At 43.8% G+C, this 22,830-nt stretch overlaps 1 protein-coding gene and 1 pseudogene across 1 annotated transcript; one reads left to right on the forward strand and one right to left on the reverse strand.

The window, feature by feature from the left end:
- Positions 1-62: 62 nt before the first annotated feature.
- On the reverse strand, positions 63-13,299 carry LOC143267065 (hepatitis A virus cellular receptor 1 homolog). Its single transcript, XM_076543977.1, has 6 exons — positions 13,273-13,299; positions 10,129-10,519; positions 6,043-6,243; positions 4,684-4,752; positions 2,648-2,697; positions 63-83 (listed from the first exon to the last, which is right to left on the reverse strand). Exons 1-6 carry the CDS (start codon positions 13,297-13,299, stop codon positions 63-65), a joined length of 759 nt encoding a protein of 252 aa, XP_076400092.1.
- A 7,181-nt stretch (positions 13,300-20,480) lies between these two features.
- LOC102924177 (death-inducer obliterator 1 pseudogene) lies at positions 20,481-22,269 on the forward strand (annotated as a pseudogene).
- The last annotated feature ends 561 nt before the right edge of the window (positions 22,270-22,830 follow it).

Genomic DNA, 22,830 nt, shown 5'->3' on the forward strand with positions numbered 1-22,830 from the left:
TCATGCTTAATGTAGGTTCATACATCATGTATGTGATTATGTCTGCTATAATAGTCAGTAGGTTATTCCCGAAATTCCATAAACTATTTTATGATATTAAAAGAGAAGAAAAGAGTAGCCCATTGCTAAGTTAACTTTCTCTAGGTGTGCTCAGCTCCTGGTCTGGTCTTCCATCACAGACCCTACTTGTCATGTAAATGCAACTCAAGATTCCACATCAAGCAGGGCAGTGGTGGCGCACACCTTTAATACCAGCACTCGGGAGGCAGAGCCAGGTGGATATCTGTGAGTTCGAGGCCAGCCTGGGCTACCAAGTGAGTCCCAGGAAAGGCGCAAAGCTACACAGAGAAACCCTGTCTCAAAAAAAAAAAAAAAAAAGATTCCACATCTTTATAAACATGTAATACCAAATGGTCAGTGTGGAACATATACACACAAATAGCCAATAGACTAGTCAGGTTATATTAATGTTTATAGGAATACATAAAGGTATTAAATATGAATATATGTAATATATAATACATATATAAAATTGCTAGGCATATATTAACAATTATATATAGTATATATTAATATATCTCACACTACATACTTATATAATATACAATATATAACATACTAAATATTATATGTACTAATATATTATATGTATGTAACTATTTAAGGAATAGAGACCATGAATTAGAAAGAAAGCAAGAAGTGAGTACATGGAAGGGTTTGAAGGGAGTTGAGAAAAAAAAACAATATAATTATATCTAATAACTTGCTAAAAATAGTAGGAAGACTCTTTTCCTGGATGCAGCCTGATTAACACCGTGTGATCAGACAGAAATGCAGAATCTCCCCTAGTGCCCTGGTGCAGGTGATCAGGGATTAGTATATACTGAATAAGCAGGAGACAGGCTGGGTAGCAGGTGAGGCCCCTCTAATAGCTTAACACTCATCTACCAACCCTAAACAGAGCCCATGGGATGGGTTTAAATGCTGGGAAAGGGAGGATCAGAGACCAGGTCTTTGCCCCTGTATGAATGAGCCTCGTCTCTGGAGTCACAATCCCAGCTCCTCTGCCTAGTCAGGGAAACCATGGACAAGTTATTCAAGCTCTGTGAGTTCTGTCTCTACATCCTCAAACAACATGTTCAGTAGGGTTCTTAAGAAAGGGATTCTCAGGTATTTCCTGACAAATGGTATGGGGATATAAAGTAATGTCTGTTGGTTTTGAGAGAGGGTCTCAATGTACCCTAGGCTGGCCTGGCACTCACTAGCTAGCCATTATGATGAACTTCTGATCCTCCTGCCTATACCTCCCTGAGTGCCTGGATCACAGGCAGGTCCACTGTGCCCATGTGAACATTTACTTCATTTTATTTTCCTGATCATGAATGACAACAATGGCTATCCTTTCTTATTCATCTTTGAATATTTATTTTTTCAACCTTTTCATGGATGTAGTCTTGAAAGTTGATCTACAGGTTCAAAATGTAGGATGATTTCCTAGGCATAGTGGTGCACACCTGTAATCCCAGGACTTGGGAAGTAGAGACAGGAGGTCCCAGACCTCACGATCCTTCTCATCTCCATAGAGAATTCAAGGTCACCCTTGTCCCCAGGAGACCCTGTCTCAAAACACAAACTAAAAACTTAGACACAAGCACACAAATGTATCTGTGTGCACTGTTCTCAATGCACCTAGAGCCAGACTGACAGCTTCAGAGACCAGATGTTGCTATTTCTTGTTTTGAATTTAATTTTAAAGTATTTCTTCTTGCTGGTAAAGATGCCTGCACTGCAGTTAACCAAACTCAGCTGCAACTTCACTATGCAGGGTTGTGTTAAAAACAGTACAAGTCTGCTCAATTAGAAATACTCTCAACACAGCATGATGGTTTCTAATATTGCACTATGTTAATTTACTCCCCTCTAGCTAACTCATTTTTTTTAACTTAACTTTTAACCATAGAAAATCTCACACTCTGAATGCAGGGTGGTGGTAGCACATGCCTTTAATCCCAGCACTTGGAATGCAGAGACAGGCAGATCTCTGTGAGTTCAAGGCAGCCTGGGCTACAGAGTGAGTTCCAGGACATACTCCAAAACCACACAGAGAAACCCTCTCTCAGAAAAATAAAAATAAAAAATCTGAGGCTTACTATAGAGAAATTGTAGGAGAAAAATCATGCAAAATTAAGAATGTCTAAGACCCTAATAGGTTAGTTATGTGGAGATTTGTGTAAAGAAAAAAATATCAATGGGCTCTACAGAGAATGGTTACTGGGTAGAAAAATAATATAAGGGGACCCTAAATAAACTTGAATTCAAACATTCTATATAAGCATCAACTCTTATTTTCTTTATTTTTATATATTTATTAATTTATTTATCTACAGTTTTTTAAACAGGGTCTCACTATGTAGCACAAGTTGCCTAATGGTCCAGACTGGTCCTAAACTTCTGATATCTTGTTTTAAATTTCTGAGTTCTATGAATAAGGAAGATACCACTATAAATGGCTCCTTTTCCTTTCTTCTTTTTGATACAAATATCTGTGAACTAACTTTACAGGCATAAAATAATCTTTAAATATAAATAGTTTCCCAGAAAATATACCAGTGAACATGGTTAATAAATTGGTGAGTAATATACTTACAGTGTAATTATTGCAAAAGTCGTCTGAGGATGTCACAGTGTAATTCAAATCTGCTCAACAAGAGGGAAAATTAATTATAATTACAAGAATTTAGATTTTCATTTCTTTTCTTTTCTTTTTTTTTTTTTTTTTTTTTGGTTTTTCGAGACAGGGTTTCTCTGCGTAGCTTTGTGCCTTTCCTGGAGCTCACTTGGTAGCCCAGGCTGGCCTCGAACTCACAGATATCCACCTGGCTCTGCCTCCCGAGTGCTGGGATTAAAGGCGTGCGCCACCACCGCCCGGCTACATCTGTAAATATTACCCACAAGGTGGTTTACAATGTATGAGGGTTAGGATTTAATATTGCAGAAGATTCATTGAACAGCATGTTTTAAACATCATATATTTGAAGTGCATTTGAAATGTTTATTTTATAACAAGGAATCTATTGTTTTCATTGTTTCTCTGTGTCTATGTATGAAACACAGAACCCTATATCAGACATACATAAGGTTTGTAACATCCTGACAAGGAGCCCCTTCACTGCATTTTACAGATGGAGCAGCAGACATCAGATACCTCCATATTTCTACTTTTAGCAAATGACAGACATCTCTGCTGGCAATGTACACACAGTGCCACACAATGAGTGGGAACACTACAGGTCTATGGGAGTCCCCAACTACTGCTAAAACTGGCCGGCCCAGCAGAATAAGGTTGGATGACTTACAGTTCTCCTCATTTTAACATTGCTGTGCTTACATGTTATTCAATGTGAGAGCTCTTCCAAGGAACCAGAGGCAATGACTAGGTTTAGGGAACATCTTCAGTCTAGGCTGTGTTTTGACTTAGGCCCTTAGTAAGACCTTCCAGGAATAATGATTCAAAACCTGACATTTAGAGCCCTGAGAAATCCACATCACAACATTGTTTGTGGAAGAAAATTATTCAAATATATTTGCTGTAAATGACATCTTGGAGCACTGATTCAAAACCTATAGCAACAAGGGGATGGAGTAGTACTTCTTATCAATCTCCAGAGACCTGACTTGAGAGCCACCACATCACATGTATACTCAATGTAAAGAAACCTAAGTGCTCTGCATGGATAAGTCCATATGCGTGCCTCAGTGTGCCCTATTCCTTTCCTAAGCATCTGTCTTTGTAATAACCAGGTGCTTAGGATCTGTTAAATAGCTTCAACACTCCATCACATTGACTGTCCTGACATTTTCTTCAGAGAAGCCTTAGAGCTTAGTTTGGCCTCAATGGAGGAGCTTATGGGGAAAGTACCAATTGAGGATGCTGTGGGGAGGTAGATGGAGCTGTGTCTCTGTCCTCGCTACCACTTACAATGTCAGACTTATATTGTTGCAGAGGGTGCTTATTCATCACCAGCTTCATCAAGATCTGGACCTTCCAAATGGCTGAGTTGCCTTTAGCCTACTGGCTATGGGTGGGTTAGGACTTCTGTTGGTCTCTTCTGTGTCAAACACACAGATTGCAAGCCCAACACCACTTTGAGATGTGTGGCAGCAGTTAACTCTGCAGCTCACACGATTGAGCCTGTATGACAATGAGTATTCAGAGACGGGTAATGTCTGGGGGCACTCACCAACCTAAGACAGAGAACCTGTGTGGCCTGGGCAGGTGTCTCCATGATGGGTAAGGTGACCTGCTGATGTCCCACACAACCTAACTCAGAAGCTCATTTTTTAATAAAGGGGGACCTGTAGGGCCCTGGCCCCCATTTTGGGTAACTGTTGCCTTGCTTGCTGACCTTGATATCCTCCCTATGCCAATTCCCTGCTGGGTTCTACCCTGCTGAATGCTTAAGGGAAGTTCCTTGTCTGTGTATCCTGCATAATGGGCCTTAACAGCTTAGATGCAAGATTGTAAAACATTGGTAGCGAACTTCTGCCCTCTGGGGTTCTCCCATTGTGCTGTAAGCCTGTATTTAAGACCTCCTCCCTCCTTCAATAAATGGCATTCGGCATTAAAAAAAAAAAAGAAAGATTTGGACCTTCCAAGGGGATAAGGGAGGAGAACTTAGTTACCTGCAAGAGTGTAGGATGGGGTTTCTGTCACCTCAGCTGTTGTCTGATGTGGATAAATCATAGTGGGTTCTGGAATGAGAACAATGCAAGAACTGTTTCAGCTTGGAGTCAGGCCCCCTCCAAGGAAATAGAATCAAAACTTACCTTCACCCTCCACAGTGCCTCCCCCAGCCTCCTAAGCAGGAATGGCTCCTTCCTACTCATTTCTGTATCAGCTGACTCCTCTGAGAAATGTATCCAAAGATGGGCACTGTCTCAGCAAGTGATCTGTGTTCTAATATTCTGGACAGCTTCATCAGGATTCAAAATTGTCTCACACTTTCCATTTTAGACTCCTGAACTCCTCTGGAGGATTGAACACTCAGTTAAGATTCCAATTTATCAAGACAAGGGTCATTTGACCTTCTAGGAAAGGGACATGTAGTTTCAAAGTTCCTCACTACACACTTCACTGCAGGCCTTATTCTTTTTCTTTTCTTTTTTTTTTGTTTTTTTGAGACAGGGTTACTTTTTGTAGCTTTGCACCTTTCCTGGAACTCACTCTGTAGCCCAGGTGAGCCTCGAACTCACAAAGATCTGCCTGCCTCTGCCTCCCAAGTGATGGATTAAAGGCATGCACCACCACCACACAACTGTGTGGCTAGTGCCCAGCAGGCCTTATTCAAGCCCCAGATAATCCACACTTCTTTCCATGGAGTTGAGCTCACTGAACAACATGGAATAGATGGACCATTTCATCACTGAGTTCTTCTCAAGGTAGCAGCATCACTCTGGGGATGACTCCTACTCTGCAGCCTGCCTTGTGCTGTGTAATCCTCTCTCTCTCTCTCTCTCTCTCTCTCTCTCTCTCTCTCTCTCTCAGTGTCTGAGAATTAAGTGTCTGCATCAGGAAGCATGCAGCATACTACCTGATGCTCAGGAAATGCTAAATGATAGCCTCCCTGAACTATGGCCTCAGCTGGATGGCTCAATTTCAGAATGGATGTAAAGGGTCAAGAGTCTCCCTATCCTGATCCTAGTTCTCAGTCAGTCCTTAGTTTTTCATCAGATAGTCATGTCCATCTGGACCAGATTCCTACCATCCTCATCAGCTATCCTAGATCAGTGATCCACCTAAGTCTGGCTAGTAATGAATCACCTGAGAATATGATATGGAGAGACAGGTGTCCTCCATCTTCAAGCTCTTGCAGAGCAGAGGGTGAATATAACTTATGACTGGAAAATTACAGACGTTGTGAAGCTGTTTGGGGCTCAGCTAAGAACTCTTCACCTATATTATACTTCTGACTTGACTCACTGTCTGTCTCCTACTAACTCTCATGAGAAGGACTCTGGGTCCTGAATCACATTGGGTTGTACCTGGTGTGTGAGACTGTGTGTGTGCTGGTGTTGGAGGAGTAGAGTTGGAGACTCGGGGTGATGTGGGTACATGGGTGGGTCTTGTTGCAATAGTCATGGGTCTATCTGTAGTTGTAGGTCTTGTTGAAATAGTCGTGGGTCTTGCTGTAGTTGTGGGTCTTGCTGTAGTTGTGGGTCTTGTTGGAGGACTTGTGGGAATTTCTGCATTTAGAAATTGAAACAAAGAAGAATCAGTCAAGCAAGAATAGGCAAGTGCTTCTGTTGTAGCACCCATGAGAGGCTGTCCCCTGAGAGGCTCCTCTCCTGAACTTCTGTTCTTTGTCATTGACCAACTAGGACTGGGCAGGACCAATAGGAGGCAGCTGCACTTATCACATGGAGCTGAGCACAGAGCCCATGTTCCTAAGGACACACTGTATAAATGACAGGTGTCAGATCCTCAGATGTCTAAGCATAGCTGTGAGACTGTAAGGTTATGAGGGGCTGGCACTGCTGTCAGTGGTGACTGACTTCACCCACATTTCCAGGCCCAGCATGTTCATTTCAGTTAGTCCCTAGAGGACACAACATACAGCCCTGCATCTTAGCTTGCAGATCCCACACAAGCCCCAACTAAATGGGATTTGCACAATTGGGTAGAGAGTGGATATTGTCTATGGTGCCTTCCAATGTAAGACAGACAAGGTGAATACCCCTTATCCACAAATGCTTGGTACCCAGAGTGTGATAATTTAAATCTTGTTTAAATATCTGGAATATATGCATATAGATAATATCTTATGGGTAGGGTTCAAGTATAAACATGGATTGATGTAGCATTCATATAATTACTCTTTACCTATATAGCTTAAAGGTAACCTTATAAACTGTGGATAATTCTGCATATGATACTTTCATGTTCTTTAGATTTCAAGGTGAATTATCAAGTCCATACTCAAAAGGTTCCAGATTTTGGAGCATTGAAGATTTGGGATGTTTGGATTAGAGAGGCTCAACCTACAATTCACAAAACAACAGCATCCAAAGTGCTGTAAGTATCCAAACAGCTACTGATGGTCTCAGTGTGCAGAGTTCCTAGACAGGAGCTAAGGCAAAGTGGTGCTGGGATCACACAGTCAGCCAGGACTCATGCTGTCTGTGTCAACAGATACATGTGTTCCCTGTAAGTAATCTCCTTTGATCTGGACTATGCTAACTACAAAATAAAACCCGGACAATGAGGAATGATTGCTTTGAAAACTCTCCTTTACATTCCTTGAATACAATGCAGTCCCTTAATATATTGTGTGTTTACCTTGACATAAAAAAAAAAACCTGTAGTGTTCCTACTATGCGTAGGGAAGTAGTGGGAGCAGAGCATCCCCCTTAAATTCAATACATTAATTTATTCATTTATTTGTGTGTTTGTGGGATGTCACAAATGTGGATGCCAGGGGATAACTTTTCAGAGTCTGTTCTCTCCTTCCACCATGTGGGCCCAGGGATTGAACTCAGGTCGTTAGGTTTAGCAGTGGGCACCTTTCCCCACTGAGCCATCTCACTGGCCCTCAAGCCCCTTTTATGTAGAGAGTCAGATGAAAGGATTTTTGTCTCAGGCACATAAAAACAGGTGTTCAGGAGCAAGCACTCATGTCAATCAATGAAAGTCACTGCTGACAACTTAGCAAGGAGTGGGTGTGGCTGTGCTGCAGTAAAACTCTTCCCAGCAGCAGGGGGTCTGTTTCTAACCTGGTCTGGTTTGTTTGCTGATCCAGTCTAATGTGTGGGCAGAGGCCTGAGCACAGTACACACCCTCCCTGGAGAGCATAAATCTCTGAGGTGGAGAAAAGCAAGTATGTGGACAATCTAGTCAGAAGATCACTGTGAGAACAAAGCCAGGAAAGAATCACCAGCTCAGGAGCTTTGCTTCTCTTGCCGTGGGGCATTTTTTTTTCCCAGGTAGATGGGAAAGTTCTTAGGAGCTGATGAGGGTCCCAGAGCAGCTGAAGAGGAAGCTCCATGTGTTTAAACCATGAGAAGATGTGGACTTGGTTGTTAAAGGGGGAATCAGAGTTGCTGCCTCACTTCTGGACTCACTCAGTGGTCAAACAGTAACTTTGTAAGCACTGACCTGCTAACAAATTTCTAAGCTTCATAAAACCTTTCATTAATCAATGGAAACTAGTAATTTTATGGTGACATGCCATGCCATTCCCCCTTCTAGTGCTGGGAATCTTACCCCAGGGTTTTAGGCAGGAATGTGTGCTGGACAGCGCCTTCCCCAGCTACAACCACAGCCCTCACTTGGTTATTGTGTGTTTGCAGTTCTAGGGACAGAACCCAAGGCCTCAGGCATGCTTGACAAATTTCTAGACATCTGATAAGGCAGTTTATTTTTTTTATTTCTCTCTCTCTCTCTCTCTCTCTCTCTCTCTCTCTCTCTCTCTCTCTCTCTCTCTCTCTCTGTGTGTGTGTGTGTATGTGTGTATTTGAATGTGGGTTTATTGTCATGTGAATGGGTTCCTTTGAAGGCCAGAATCATTTAACTTTAGCCAGGTAAGTAATATAATTTCACACCTGTGATATGCACTTAGCACCTTATGTCTCTCCCCCAATGCCATCTCTATATATCTTTCTTTGCATACGCTATGACCAGGTTCTTCTGGCTTCCCTAAGTTGCCTCTCAGGCATAGATTTGGAAGTCAGCTCCTTGCCCCTGAGAATGGACTTCATCCTAACGAGGTGTGGTCGCACATGCCCATTATCTCAGTACTGGGGAGGCTAAGGCATGAGCAAGAAGTTCTAGATCAACCCGATTTACAAAACAAGGCCTACTCTCAATATCAGTAAATCAGTCAATCAATAAACAGAGATCCAGAAAAATGGTTCAATGAGTAGAAGCCCTTGACTCGAGAGCTTGGCCAGCTGATTTACATCCTGAGAATTCACACAAGGATGTAACGATAGTAACAACCACACAAGTTTGTCCTCTGGCAAATTCATCATGGTATGCAAACCCACCACATACACATCATTCACACACAGCCACACAATAATACATGCTGTAAGGATTCTGTCCTTAATGTCACCAGCCTAAAAAGCGGGTGGGCCCTCTGTGCATTCCTTTTCTCTTTCTGCTCTCTTCCCTCTGCACAGTCTCTGGTTCTCTGGTTTTCTCTCTCTCTCTCTCTCTCTCTCTCTCTCTCTCTCTCCCTCTCTCCCTCTCTCCCTCTCTCCCTCTCTCCCTCTCCCTCTCTCTCCCAATAAAGCTCTAGAAAGGTAACCACAGCTCATGACTCCAGCACTCTTCTCCACATGGCTGCCAGGTATTGGCCTTGCTGAGAGAATGGCAGCCAGTGTCTGCTTTGATATGTTAATATGCACCTTAGTTAGTCTTCATCCTGAGACCTAGCAGCTAACACCTCCACCACTAAAAGATGTAACAAGTCAGACTTTCCCCTTGCTCTGGGGACCAGCCTGAGACTCCTCAGGAGGAATTCTCAGAGGATTATTTTGCAGGCTGCTCTCTGAAGAGGATCCTCTGTAGACCTGCCATTCCAGTCATGGCAGCTTTCTCTCTAATCCTCCCTCTCTCCCTCTCACATTTCTGCTCTTAATGAAACTCCTCTCCAGGTTGTAAAGAGAAGCTCCTCATTCCCTGGAAGCCTCTTCACCCCCCATCAAGGGATGAACCTCATAGATGGTATTTTTTCTGTCTAATGCTCTCCCTCCCAGCTGGAGGTCTGGGGCCTTGGGGCCTTTTCATTCTAATAAAGCTCATTGGAGGGAATTGTGTGTCAGTGTCATCTATGGACTAGCCATTGCTCCTCATCTGTTAGTACACTGCTGAGTGACAGTGAACAGGTGTTTGATGGAATCCTCTTCTATATGGACAATTCCATTGTTCAAGCAACAAATTGTGTGACAAGATATGAGACCTATTTCAAAGGCCCAAGGCAGGGCAGACAGGGAGCAGAACTCTCCACCTATACACAAATATATTTATAGCAACCTTTGGTTTCATTCTTAGAAGAAAACAGAAAATATTAGCACATAGAGGACTAGGGTCTCTTGAAGAAATAAACAAAGGAAATAAAGAAAGCTTACCTGGTTTAATTTCCAAGGAATAGGTCACATAACGGAAAGATCCAGGAATCTCCACTATACAACAGTATGGACCACTGTCACTCTGAACAGCATTCTCTATTGTCAAGGACACGTTTCCTTCTGAAATATGCCCCTTTAGCTGGTATCGGCTGCTGCTCTTATAGGAAACTTGATATCCATTGGTCCAGATAAGCGTTCTAGCACAATAAACAGATCGACATTCACCAAGGCCCCAGCATGCGGTAGTGACTCCCCCATTTGTAGAGTAAGTACATGGCAGTGTGACAGGGTGACCCACCACACCTTTTACTACTGCGTAAGAACCCAGAGCACCTGTGATGGAAAAAAGAAGAGAGGGGGAAGAAATGAAGAATGAGTACCCAACATTTTCCTAAAATTTTGTTCTTATTTCTTTTCAGAAAAATTACGGTAGGGGTATTGAACTGGAATTTAATTTAGGGTATTATAAAAAGTGAGGCAAGTGCTGTCCACTGAACTACTGCTCCAGCCTTTCTTTATCATCGGTGTTTTGGGGGTTGAGGAGGGGTTGGAGGGAATGACAACTTAATGTCTGTTGTTATCATTTGGTTTTCTGAGCCAGGGTCTCACTTTGTAGCTTTGGTTGGACTGGAACTTGCTGTGTAAACCAGGCTGACTTTAACCTTCCAGAGCTCGGGCTGCCTCTACCTCCCCAATCCCATGATTAAATGTGCAGTTTTACAGCTTGAATTTGAAGACTGTAAACAGTTTCCTCTTAGCATATTCTTCCTCAATTTGGACCCATTTGAGAACAAAACAACTTCTTGGTGGTATGATATTCATGCAGCTTTTCTTCTCTTTTCTCAACTTTGGGAGTGACTTTCTTTGGAGAGAGCGTTTTTTATACCTCATCTGGCTCAAAATCATGATCCTCCCACCTCTGACTCCTAAGTGCTGGGATATTAAACATATGCCACTGAGACCAGCTCAAATGTTTCATTTTTTAAAATTTAAAACTTTCTATATCAGAAGCTAGGTGGTGGGTAATGCTTTTAAACCCAGAACTCACTTGTATCCCAGAACTTGGGAGGTAGAGGAAGAAAGATGAGGAATTCAAGGCCAGCTTCATTTAATTAGTGAGTTGAAGACAGGTCTAGGATTTGGAGACCTTATCTCAAACCATCCCTCCTCCTCCTCCTCCACAGTGCTATGACAACAAAATCACTAACTCTTCCCACCTCTCCTAATCAAAGAGCAGAGCCAGGGCTTTGGAAAAGCATTGTTGGCTTCAAGGCAGAACCTTAGTAACTTCAAAGTCAGTCTTCAGAAAGGAGAGACTGAGGCTTGTTCTAAATTTTATGTTTGATTCTCAAGACACACACACACACACACACACACACACACACACACACACACACACACACACTAAGCAGAGGTCCTTTCTTAAAAGTTGGTGACATTTCAGAACTTGAGCAAGACCTACTAACTAGCACAGTAAGACCACATACTCAGAAAATATGTAACCAGTAATGTAATGGTGCAATTTAAAAACTGAAATGATTAAATATAATTCTTTTGGGAATGATGGAATAAAATTTCTAATAACAATAGCTTCCACAGTGGCCTTCAAAGGAATTCTGAGGGCTGAGGATACAGCTCAATGATACAGTGCACTAGCCCATGCTAGCCACTGTGTTGGATCCCAGCATAGGAAACAAACAAACGAACAAACAAAAGCACAAAACAATGAATTGTGAGATTCCTAACAATCTATATGCAGGCCTAGGCTGTCAGTTTGGGACGTGAGCTAGAAAGCATATTACTTGTTCTATAATGAGTGTATATCTTACTGGGACACTCATTAGTTGATTTTGCTAAATATTGTTTTTTGTTTGTTTGTTTGTTTGTTTAGTTGGTTTTGTTTTTATCAAGACAGGGTTTCTCTGTGTAGTTTTGGTGCCAATCCTGGATCTCACTCTGCAGCCCAGGCTGGCCTTGAACTCACAGAAATCCACCTGGTTCTGCCTCCCGAGTGCTGGGATTAAAGGCGTGTGCCACCACCGCCTGGCCTCTTTTAGCTCCTTTGCTCTTTGGGGGCCCACCACCCAACTTCCAAATAAATCATCAAAGTCTTATTATTACTTATGAATGCCTGGCTTTAGCTTGGCTTATTTCTAGCCAGCTTTCCTTAACTTAAAATTTCCTGTTTGCCTTTTGCCTCTGGGCCTTTTCTTTTTCTTACTTCTGTATATCTTACTTTCACTCTTAATCCATTGCTTGCCGTGTGGCTGGGTGGCTGGGTGGCTGGTCCCTAGTGCCCTGCTCTCCGTGTTGTCTTGCTCCTTTCTTTTTCTCTCATTTCCTCCTTCTATTTATTCTCTCTGCCTGCCGATCTTCCTATCCATACTCCTGCCTTGCTATTGGCTGTTCAGCTCTTTATTAGACCAATCAGGTGTTTTAATAGAAGCACAGCTTCACAGAGTTAAACAAATGCAACATAAAAGAATGCAACATATCTTTGCATCATTAAACAAATGTTCCACAGCATAAACAAGTGTAACATGTCTTAAAACAGTATTCTACAACAAAATATCTTATGATCACAAATAAAATACATGCTATTACAATTAAGTCATAGAAATGTATTTTATTTCTCACCAGTGATCTTAACTCTCTGTAGGTAGAGGCAGGAGGATCAAAGGTTTCAGGTGATCCTCAGCTAACTATAGAGTTGGAGGCCTGCCTGGACTAACTTAGACCCTGTCTCAAAATCAGTTATAGTATTCCTTCTATCCCCCCTTTTATAGAACATTTTGCATTAGAACGTTTTTAAGTTAAATATATGAAAATGGTTTTAAAAAGCAAAATACACAAAGAAATGTGTATGAAGGCTGACTTTGAGTAGTCATCATGCATGGAAAGCTCTGTTTGTAATTTTTTATTAACCTTAGAATATAACATGCATGCATGTGCACTCACCCTTACTTGTCCATAACATGTATACACATGCAATCATCCTTACTTGTCCATCACATTCATGTACATGCAATCTGCTTTACTTGTCCATAGCATCCATATGTGTGCTCTCACCCCATACTTGTTTATAACATTCATGTATGTGTACTCACCCTTACTTGACCATCACATGCATGCATGTGTACTTACCCTTACTTGTCCCTCACATACATGCATGTGTTCTCACCTCATGCCTGACATGTTCTTGGTGACCATGTTTATTTAGCCATGAGTTTTGAAATTCATACAGGCTAAGAAAATTCTTTGGAGCTACAATTTATCCTGGTTCTCTGCTCACAACATAAGCCATAATCAAAAAGGCCCAAGGATTGTCATCTCTTCTGCCAGCTCTAGCCTATTTAGCCTCCCCCAGCTCACCTACTCACTGACCTGGGAAAAGCAGTATGAGTCCTAAAATGAAGACTTGAGGGTGCATCATGGTGTTGACCTGCAGGACAGTGAGAAGACACTGGTTAGCTGTGGCACTCAGCACACTGTGTCAGGGCATGGATCCACTCTGTCTATGAATCACACAGGCCTTCCTGCTAGCGATCCCTGTCCTTCCAAACACCCTCTTCTTTCCCAGTCCTTCCTCACATTCAGCCAGCAATCTCACTTCTGGCCATGAGATACGTAAGGCAGCAAACAGAAAACTGAAGGCAGAGACAAGAGTGTGTTCTCTGGTAGAACTCTAAGCAGAGACCAGCCTTCTAATGGCAAGGATGCACTTGCCCCCTAGTGGACACAGAGCTGTTTCTGCTCAGAGCCACAGTGGTTGTCCCTGAATCTCAACCAAAAAACACCAGCAAGATGGACTGAGAGAGACTATAAAGCATCTCTCCTACTTCCACACATAATGACTGAGACCACATCTTTCTGGGGAATGTCTAGAGATAACTAGAAAAGCACTAGGTACAGATCAAAACCTACCATTCACAGAACCCATCCATGCCTAGATTTCCTACAGGTAAAATAGCACCAGTGTCTACTCAGATTTTGTAGAATCTGCTGTGAAGGAAACAATGGTCTATTTACTCACAGGAACCAAATCCTCCCAGAATCCCTATAACTGCTACCTTTAAGCCCATTTATGAATGTTACCTGTCTTTAGATTCCAACATCTGGATTTCAATGTTGTTTCTTAAATGGTTTTTACTCATAAAAACATGAGTAAGCCTTCCTAGTACTTCATTAGCTCCACTTCTTGTCAGAAGATTCCATGACTTCCTCTCAGAGAGGAAAGTGTGCCCTGTTACCAGTCTTAAAGATAGCAATGGCTTTCATGAAGCCTCCATGGCTCAGCATCTTTAGGCCTGGGCCCTGCACTATTCACACGAACAGCCCCTGTACTGAGAAGACATCAGAAATCTAATGCTGCCAGCTCTAGTGAAGCAATGACTTTCATGGACATTCTGAAAATCTTATTTCTTTATTACAAGACAACTTCAGAACATACAAAACAAACACAAGACACAACTATTTTACATTTTGACAGATAGTTGGTAGAACATGGTACCAACCATTCTGTCCCTTTAGAGTGCTATTGAGAAAGGATCCTGTACTTGGGCAATCACTGTCTCACACTGTTGGCTCCCTTCTTGACACATGCTTACTGTCACTGAGCCATCTCACAGAGTGTCCTATGGCCTACTCACTCATAAAATGAAGGGACAGACAGTCCTAGTTAATAGCTTTCCAGGTTCCCAAAGGAAAACTTCTCCGTGTGCTGGAATACAACTGAGTAACTAGGTGGGGTCTACCATGGAGTAAGCTTGCTGGTAGCTTGAAATCCTTTTATTTTGTTGTTACATGCTTAAGAAGAACATACTAGAGTCCACCTGAGCCAACAAATTTTGAACTGTAGTTCCCTGTAGAATCCACACTGTCAAGATCCTGCAGGGAGACTGTGACAGGATGGAAAGTTGTAGTTCAAGAGCCTTAAATAGCATAAATTTTCCCTGGTCCTCTCAGTACCTGGTTTTTAGCAACGTCTGCATCTCAGCTAATATCCTTGTGACAATCAGAAAAGCCTGTGGAAAATGTAGTTACATTTTCACACAGCCACCTTCCACGAACCCTAAACCTAAGAGTTTTAGAACATCTGAAATGTATGGAAGAGATTTCTGGCCAGGCTGTTGTGGCCTACATCTTTAATACAAGCCTGCCGAGGCAGGCTGATCTCTGTCATAAATTAATGAATTTACCAAGTATACTGGTGGGACCATCAGGCAGATGGGACACAGCAGAACACAGAACTCTCTCTCTCTCTCTCTCTCTCTCTCTCTCTCTCTCTCTCTCTCTCTCTCTCTCTCTCTCTCTCTCAGATTTGAGACAGAGCTTCTCTGTGCAGCCCTGGTTGTTCTGTAACTTGATTTGAGATCAGGCTGGCCTCAAACCCACAGAGATAGATAGATTGTGGAAGGTGGCTGTGTGAAAATGTAACAGGGATAGCAATGTACAGGATCAAGGGGAAGGCTGGGTATGGGACTCAGGAGACACTTCTTGAGGTCTCTCCTTTCACAAGGATACAGTCATTGCTCTGGTTTAGGGGTCCCAGGACCTGGTGCCCTCTGGGGACAGTTCTGACTGCTAGGCAAACAAACAAGGACACCTTAGGGTCCATGGCAGGAGTTCAGTGTGGAAGAGACAACAGAAGGCAACATGATCAATGAAACCAAGACACTCATGTCAGTGTGCCCAGAAGGCAGAGCAAACTGGACTTCCTGTAGGCTGGGAGTATAAAGAGGATGAGTTCCTCAGGCCTGAGCTGTGCATGACGGGAGGGGATGTCAGCAGAGAAGGGAGGAGCTGTTTCCACCGAGGGTTTGGGGGGGATATTGTGGGTTTTGGTCATGTTCAATGTGAGCTATTTGGGACCACATAGAGGAGGAAGGTCTGCGATAAACATACACTTTGGAGTAACTAGCAATGGTGTTTGATAGGCCAAAGCCTGAACTAGGTGGGTATACTGGGGAAAGCCTGTGCTGATGGGGAGGGAATGTCTTTACTGAGGCTGTTCAGATTTTTTGTGTGTGTTGAGGCAGGACCCTGGGAATGGCCTTCCTTCAAAGGGTCAACAGAGAAGAGGTGCCCACATACAGGCAGAATCACCTCCCAAGAGCATAAAGACAAGGGGGGCCTGAAAGTCAAGGTCAAACAATTGAGAAGGCACTGACAATGATCCCAGGTCAGAGCTGCAAAGGTCAGGGTGAGGTTGGTCCAGAGGACCTTGCACCTGCAGGGCCGGTGACCTTCCCGTGTTGGAGACATCAGTGAAAATGGATGCAAGGAGACAGAAAACAAGGCAATAGCAGGAAACCCAGAACTGAGGGTCTGTGGACTGAAGCTCTCTCCTCTCTACACAGCAGATGTCTAAACAGCTGGACATGAGCTCAAGATCCCTAAGACTGTTGCCTTGACTGAGTAGAAGAGCATCCAGATGGGGAAGGGATAGAATGCTGAAGGTCAGAGCCAAAGTTATCTCAAGGTATCTTAGATCTTTGAATAGCCATTAGCTACTAAGCTCAGCTTCTAACAATCTAACTTTAGATAAAACTTGAAATGCAGGCTGGGTTGACTTCAGCAGGTTCCACCCACTCTGAGGCTGGGAAGGCACTAAATGCAACATCTTATGACCAGAAATCTCTGTGCCTTGCTGTAGCCCTGACCTTGTGACCCACCAGAGTGGTTGGTTGGTCTTTGATTTAGTTATTTTTGTAGCATCTTACTCTACCTTGTCTCAAAATAAAGTGGAAAATAAGTTTGAGAGACCAGATTTAGTGGTCAGTGGCAGAGAGACCCTGGTTTCTGTCTCTGGCACTTAGAAAACAGTCACATCAAAGAGCCAACTATGGTGGTACATGTCTTTACTCCATGACCAGGAGTCAGAGGCTCATAGATCTCTGTGAGTTCTAGGCCAGGCAGAGGTACATAGTGAGACCCTTTGCAACAAATAACAAATAGATAAGGCTATTAGAGAGAAGGAAGTTCATATAAATTTTCCCATTGTGGAGTGTTACTCACTGTGAATTGATGTCCCATAGCCATGATTATTCAAATTTGGATCATAATCAACTATTTTATTGCCATCTTAGACAAGAGCCCATATTTTTATATACCAGAGTTTGAAACACACACACAACATGGACACAGGGAAACATACAAGCACACACACACACACACACACACACACACACACACACACGAAAAGAAACAGGTAGGGTAGCAGGCAGTGATCAAAAGGTTTTTTTCTTTTTCTTTTTCTTTTTTTGGTTTTTCGAGAAGGGTTTCTCTGTGTAGTCCTGGCTGGCCTGAACTGTACACCAGGCTGGCCTTGAACTTACAGAGATCTGTCTGCCTCTGCCTCCCTAGTGCTGAGAGAAAAGGTGTGCGCCACCACCGTCGGGTGAGTTTTGTACAAACTCTCCAATAGTCCATGCTGGCCTCTAGCTCACACTGAAGCACCATTGATTTTGGTCCCCTCCTCCTCCCTCTGTCTCCCAGGTGCTGGGATTTGCCAATATGCTGGGATTAGGGTTTTTTTTTGTTTTGTTTTGTTTTTGTTTTTTAGACAGGGTTTCTCTGTGTAGCTTTGCACCTTTCCGGGAACTCACTCTGTAGCCCAGGCTGGCCTCAAACTCACAGAGATCTGCCTGTCTCTACCTCCTAAGTGCTGGGATTAAAGGCGTGTGCCACCACCGCCTGGTCCAGGATTAGGGTTTTTTTAATGATAGAAAGAACAGTTTAGAAGCTGGGGGAATAGTCCAGCTGGTAGACAGCTTGTCTAGAGAGCAGGAAGCACTGAGTTTGATCTTCCTCATCAGATGAACTAGGCCTGGAGGTATGTCAGTAATCATAGAAGCAGTGAAAGAGAAGATCGGAAGTTCAGGGTCATCCTCAGCAATGTTTCAGTTCTGAAGAAAGCCTGGATTACAAGAGGCCCTGTCCCCCAGGTGGTGGTGGCCCACTCCTTTAATCCCAGCACTCAGGAGACAGGCAAGCAGATCTCTGCAATCAAGGTCAGCCTGCTCCACAGTACCTGGAGAATGAGAGTCAGACAGCCAGACAGCCTGAGAAGATGGAGTTCTCCAAACACAAGAGGCTGCATTCTGGGGAAGGAATGCACCAGTTTTCAACATCAATAAACACATTTTTAAAATCTTCTCAAAGTTTTCTCTAAATCTCTCCCCTAACACTTACAGAACTCAGTCATTGAAAGATTAAATCCAGGGTTGGGGATTTAGCTCAGCTGTGGGTGGGGGTGGGGGGAAGAAAGATTAAATCCAGGAGCCAAAGAGATGGTTCAATGGTTAAGAGCACTGGCAGCTCTTCCAGAGGTCTTGGGTTCAATTCCCAGCACCCACGTGGCAGCTCACAAGTGTTTGACTCCAGTCACAACAACTCGACACTCTCACACATACATAACATGCAGACAAAACACCAATCAATGCACAAGAAATAAAAATAAATAAATCATTAAAAATGTAAAAAGAAAAAAAAAAGAACACTGAACTCTAAAAGCTGCCCAGCAACCCACAGTGGCCACTCCTGTCCCCCTTCAACACTCCAACTAAGGTAAAACTTTTCTACTTCCCGCCTTGCTAAGCTCTCAAATATAACATAGAACCTCAACTCCCAGCAGCTTTTGTGGGGCTCTCCTTTTCCACCAAACACATTCTTCCTTCAAATATTTTTACTTTGCAAACCACAAAAACCAAGGAGGAAATATATCTACCCCTAACTTCCCCTGTCCCATTTCCATGTTATATATAATACTACATATCACTTACAGACACAGGCCTAAATGTATACGGCTTAATCTAAAAGTACCCAACTGTTTTCTACAGGTTTCTTCTTATTTCTCACATAAACGTGGCTTAAGAAAGGCCTGGAGAGATGGCTCAGATGTTAAGAGCACTGGGTTCAATTTCCAGCACCCACATGGCAGCTCACACTGCCTATAACTCTAGTTGCATGGGATATGGCACCCTCATTCATGTAGGCAAAACGTCAATGCACATGAAATAAAAATAAATTATCCTTTTAAAATAGAAGGCTGTAATAGCTCATCCATGAAAGTCCATTATTCCATTTGCCTGAGGCTTTACCTTCCACTAATCCGAAGAACTCCCCTGGATGCTAAGCTGCCCTAGTGTCTAGAGACTCACTCCCCCCCCCCATTGTCCTAATGTCCCGCATACAATCCCACATCACCCCATATGTACTTCCATATTGTCCAGAAACTCCAAGGAGCACTGTCCTGATTGCTTCTCTCCAGCATGAATCTGCAGAAGACTCTACTTACCAGTTATCTAGGAGAGCCACAGCTTCTTCTAACCCTCTGATGCTGATAGAATTCCAGAGCTGCCGATGGATAAAGAAAAGTCTTTCCCATAATTCCATCCTTATCTCCAAGTATTTTGTTTGAAAAACTAAGTCTCCCTGGTTCTACAATCTTCTACAAGATAGTATCTATTCACTGACTTAAACACACTTAAAGCACTTAAGCCGGGCGGTGGTGGTCCACACCTTTAATCCTAGCACTCAGGAGGCAGAGGCAGGGCAGATCTCTGAGTTTGAGGCCAGCCTGGTCTACAGAGCGAGATCCAGGAAAGGCGCAAAGCTACACAGAAAAACCCTGTCTCGAAAAACAAAACAAACAAAAAAAAAAAAAAAAAAAGAAAGAAAGAAAGAAAAGAAAACACTCAGAAAGCAGAGGCAGGTTAATCTCATGAGTTCCAGGCCAGCCTGGTCTATATAGGGAGTCTCTTTTTCCAAAACAAACAAAGAAACAAACACAAAAACCAAGAATGAAATTTCTGCTAGACCATCTCTACAGCTTCATCAAAGGCCTTCACTGGAGTTCAGATTCCAGGCTAGGGACAGATCATGCTGATTTTGAGATGGTTCCTGCATTAAGGGAATTTAAATACCCAGACAAAATTTGCAGATGAAGGACACTGAAAGGCAGAAAGAAGAATAGAATATAGATAGAGCCCAGGTCCTGGTGCAGAGGCAGAAATGAAAGCTGACTAATTATACCCACTGGTCTGCTGTTCAACTGACACCATCCTGATAAAAGTTTATTTATAGCCCGTGTCAATAGTGGAACAGTCAGCATAACTCTTCGTTGGTGCCCTAGCTCCACGGGTTGGCGCGAGAGTCAAAAGGCCTATGTGCTTTCTGCGCAGGATGGCTGCTGCGGGGGCATCTGCATACTGAGTTCTAGTACCAGGATGGAGACGTGTAGACTGAGTTCGAGGCAAAGGAGCTTGCTTAGGAAGCAGTCCACAATGTCCCGTTGGTTGTTGGAAGCTCCAGAACCTTCTCACTGATGAGCTAAGACTGACAAAGGTGTGATGAGACTTGGCTATCTGCTGGACCTGGTTCCCAGGTTTATTGTTATATGTAGGATTTTTTCAGCCAAAGATTTCCAAGCTTTCTGTTTCAGGACCGGTTTCGATGATAAAGGACACCTGAGCAATGACGAAGCACACAAGGCTATCAAACCCACCAGTAAAGAGTTCAAGAAAACCTGGGGGTTCGAAGAACCACGATTGCCGACCATGAGGGTGCAGGAGACCCGGAAGTAGACCCCAGTGAGCAGCCACCACAGCATAGCCTCCCTGTGCCGCAGTGGACGGCAGCCAACGCGGACCGAGAGGGTGGAAGAGTTCCTTACCACAGTTCACCTCCGAGGAAGAAAGAGTGTGCCAGTCTCCCGGGAGGATTCCAGTGAACCCCCATCCTCCATGGTCACTGATGTGGAAACAGCCCCGGAGGGGAGCGTGGAGAGTAGTTCTGAGATTAGAAGTGGCCCTGCCCCTGGCTCCTCAGGGAAGGAACATCCTGAACAAGAACCTGTGGAGAGACCCCTGAGAGGCATTCAGAATCACCTGCGGAAGAAGACCGCCCCCCCCCCCCCCCCAGAGGAGGACCCTGTTGAAACTGGGAGTGTCCTAATGGGCAGTATTGATGAGAATACACCTCTCTGTAAGCAGGAGCCTGAGGCTAGTCAGGGACCAGTGTCCCAGTCACAGAAAGATGACAGAGAAAATCAGTCAGAGGGGATATCAACGCAGGGAAGTAAAGAGGAAGGCCCCAGCGATGTGGGCAAACCAAAGCCTGAGTGTGAGGTTTACGACCCCAATGCCCTGTACTGCATCTGCCGCCAGCCTCCTAACAACAGGTTTATGATCTGCTGTGATGGATGTGAGGAGTGGTTCCATGGAGACTGTGTGGGTATTTCTGAGGCTTGAGGGGGGTTCCTGGAAAGGAATGGGGAAGACTACATCTGCCCAAATTGCACCATTTTGCAAGTGCAGGATGAGGCCAATGCCAGTGCCTCTGATGAGCAGGCCCCTGGGTGCAGACCTGTAGGTGCTGATGGCACAGACTGTACAAGTGTAGAGATAGTAGAACAGAAGTCTGGTGAAGACCGGGGGGAAGGGTAGAACTGAAAAGGCGGCAAACCCCAGCGGCAAGAAAAAACTCAAGATATTCCAGCCTGTCGTAGGCTCCTGGTGCTGCTAAGCGCATTGGCCCTGGGTGTTCCAATGTAGCACAGCCTGATTCAGTGTACTGCAGTAATGATTGCATTCTCAAACACGCTGCAGCTACCATGAGATTTCTAAGTTCAGGTAAAGAACAAACAACCAAAACCCCAGGAAAAGGTCAAGATAAAGCCAGAAAAGTTCAGTCTTCCGAAATGCAGTGTTCAGGCGGGGATTAAAATCTCTTCTGTGCACAAAGAGACAAGCTTTAGAGAAAAGAGAAAAGCCAGAGAAGAAAGTGATGGCGGCTCCTAGGAGTGAAACTTCAGGGAAGGAGATAACCTGTGAAAGCACCACCCCATCCTGGGCAAGTGACCACAGCTACAATGCTGTGAAGCCAGAGAAGCCTGAGAAGCCTGAGAAGCCCACTGCACTCTCACCCACCCTATTGAGTAAATGTACGTATCACCCAATGGCTGGCTTCCTAGTCCCCCTCTCCCCCATCATCTGGATGGCTGCTGGAGTCCTGGGTTTTCTGGTGCTAGTGGTAGCCAGCAGCTCACCGCCAAACCAAAACAAATACCAAGATGCCTCTGGACTCCAGGTGTTCCTGACTAGCCTGGGGAGCTTCTGTGGGTGTTTCCTAAAGAGCTGAGTAGGTAGGCCCTCCATACTGAGAGTCTCACATTGGAGGCAATTTCTTATTTCAGTTTCAGGCTTTGGTAAGTATTTGCACTGCTCTCAAGATGGGTCTACATCAGTGCACTGTTCAGACTCCAGGCTCAGTACTGTGCAAACACCAGCTCCTCACAGAACAGCCATGCATAAACCATGAGGAATTTTTCCACATTACCTATTTCTGCACATGAAGTCATCACTGCTCTTATATTGCAAAATTGATTTTTCAGGAGCTAAGAAAGGACAGGTAGATATTTTGCTTGTGTCTATTTCACATACTACATACCTACATAATAAACAAGTTCACATTTCAAAAAAAAAATAGTGGAACAGTCTAAGCAAATGAAGCTAGAGTCTCTGCTTGCAGAAGTGTAGGAGGAGAAGATGCCAGCTTCCAAATCTGAGCTTCTCCATGCCCTGATGCCCCTTTCCAGTGTACTAACTGGCCTATGCAGGCCTCCAGAGTTGGGTAGTTGTGCAAGACAGTGTTGTGGGTGTTCACTAGAGAACACTGCTAAGACATGGGCTTAAGCTGATA

Source organism: Peromyscus maniculatus, chromosome 8 (genome assembly GCF_049852395.1).
Source record: "Peromyscus maniculatus bairdii isolate BWxNUB_F1_BW_parent chromosome 8, HU_Pman_BW_mat_3.1, whole genome shotgun sequence".
Lineage (NCBI taxonomy): Eukaryota > Metazoa > Chordata > Mammalia > Rodentia > Cricetidae > Peromyscus > Peromyscus maniculatus.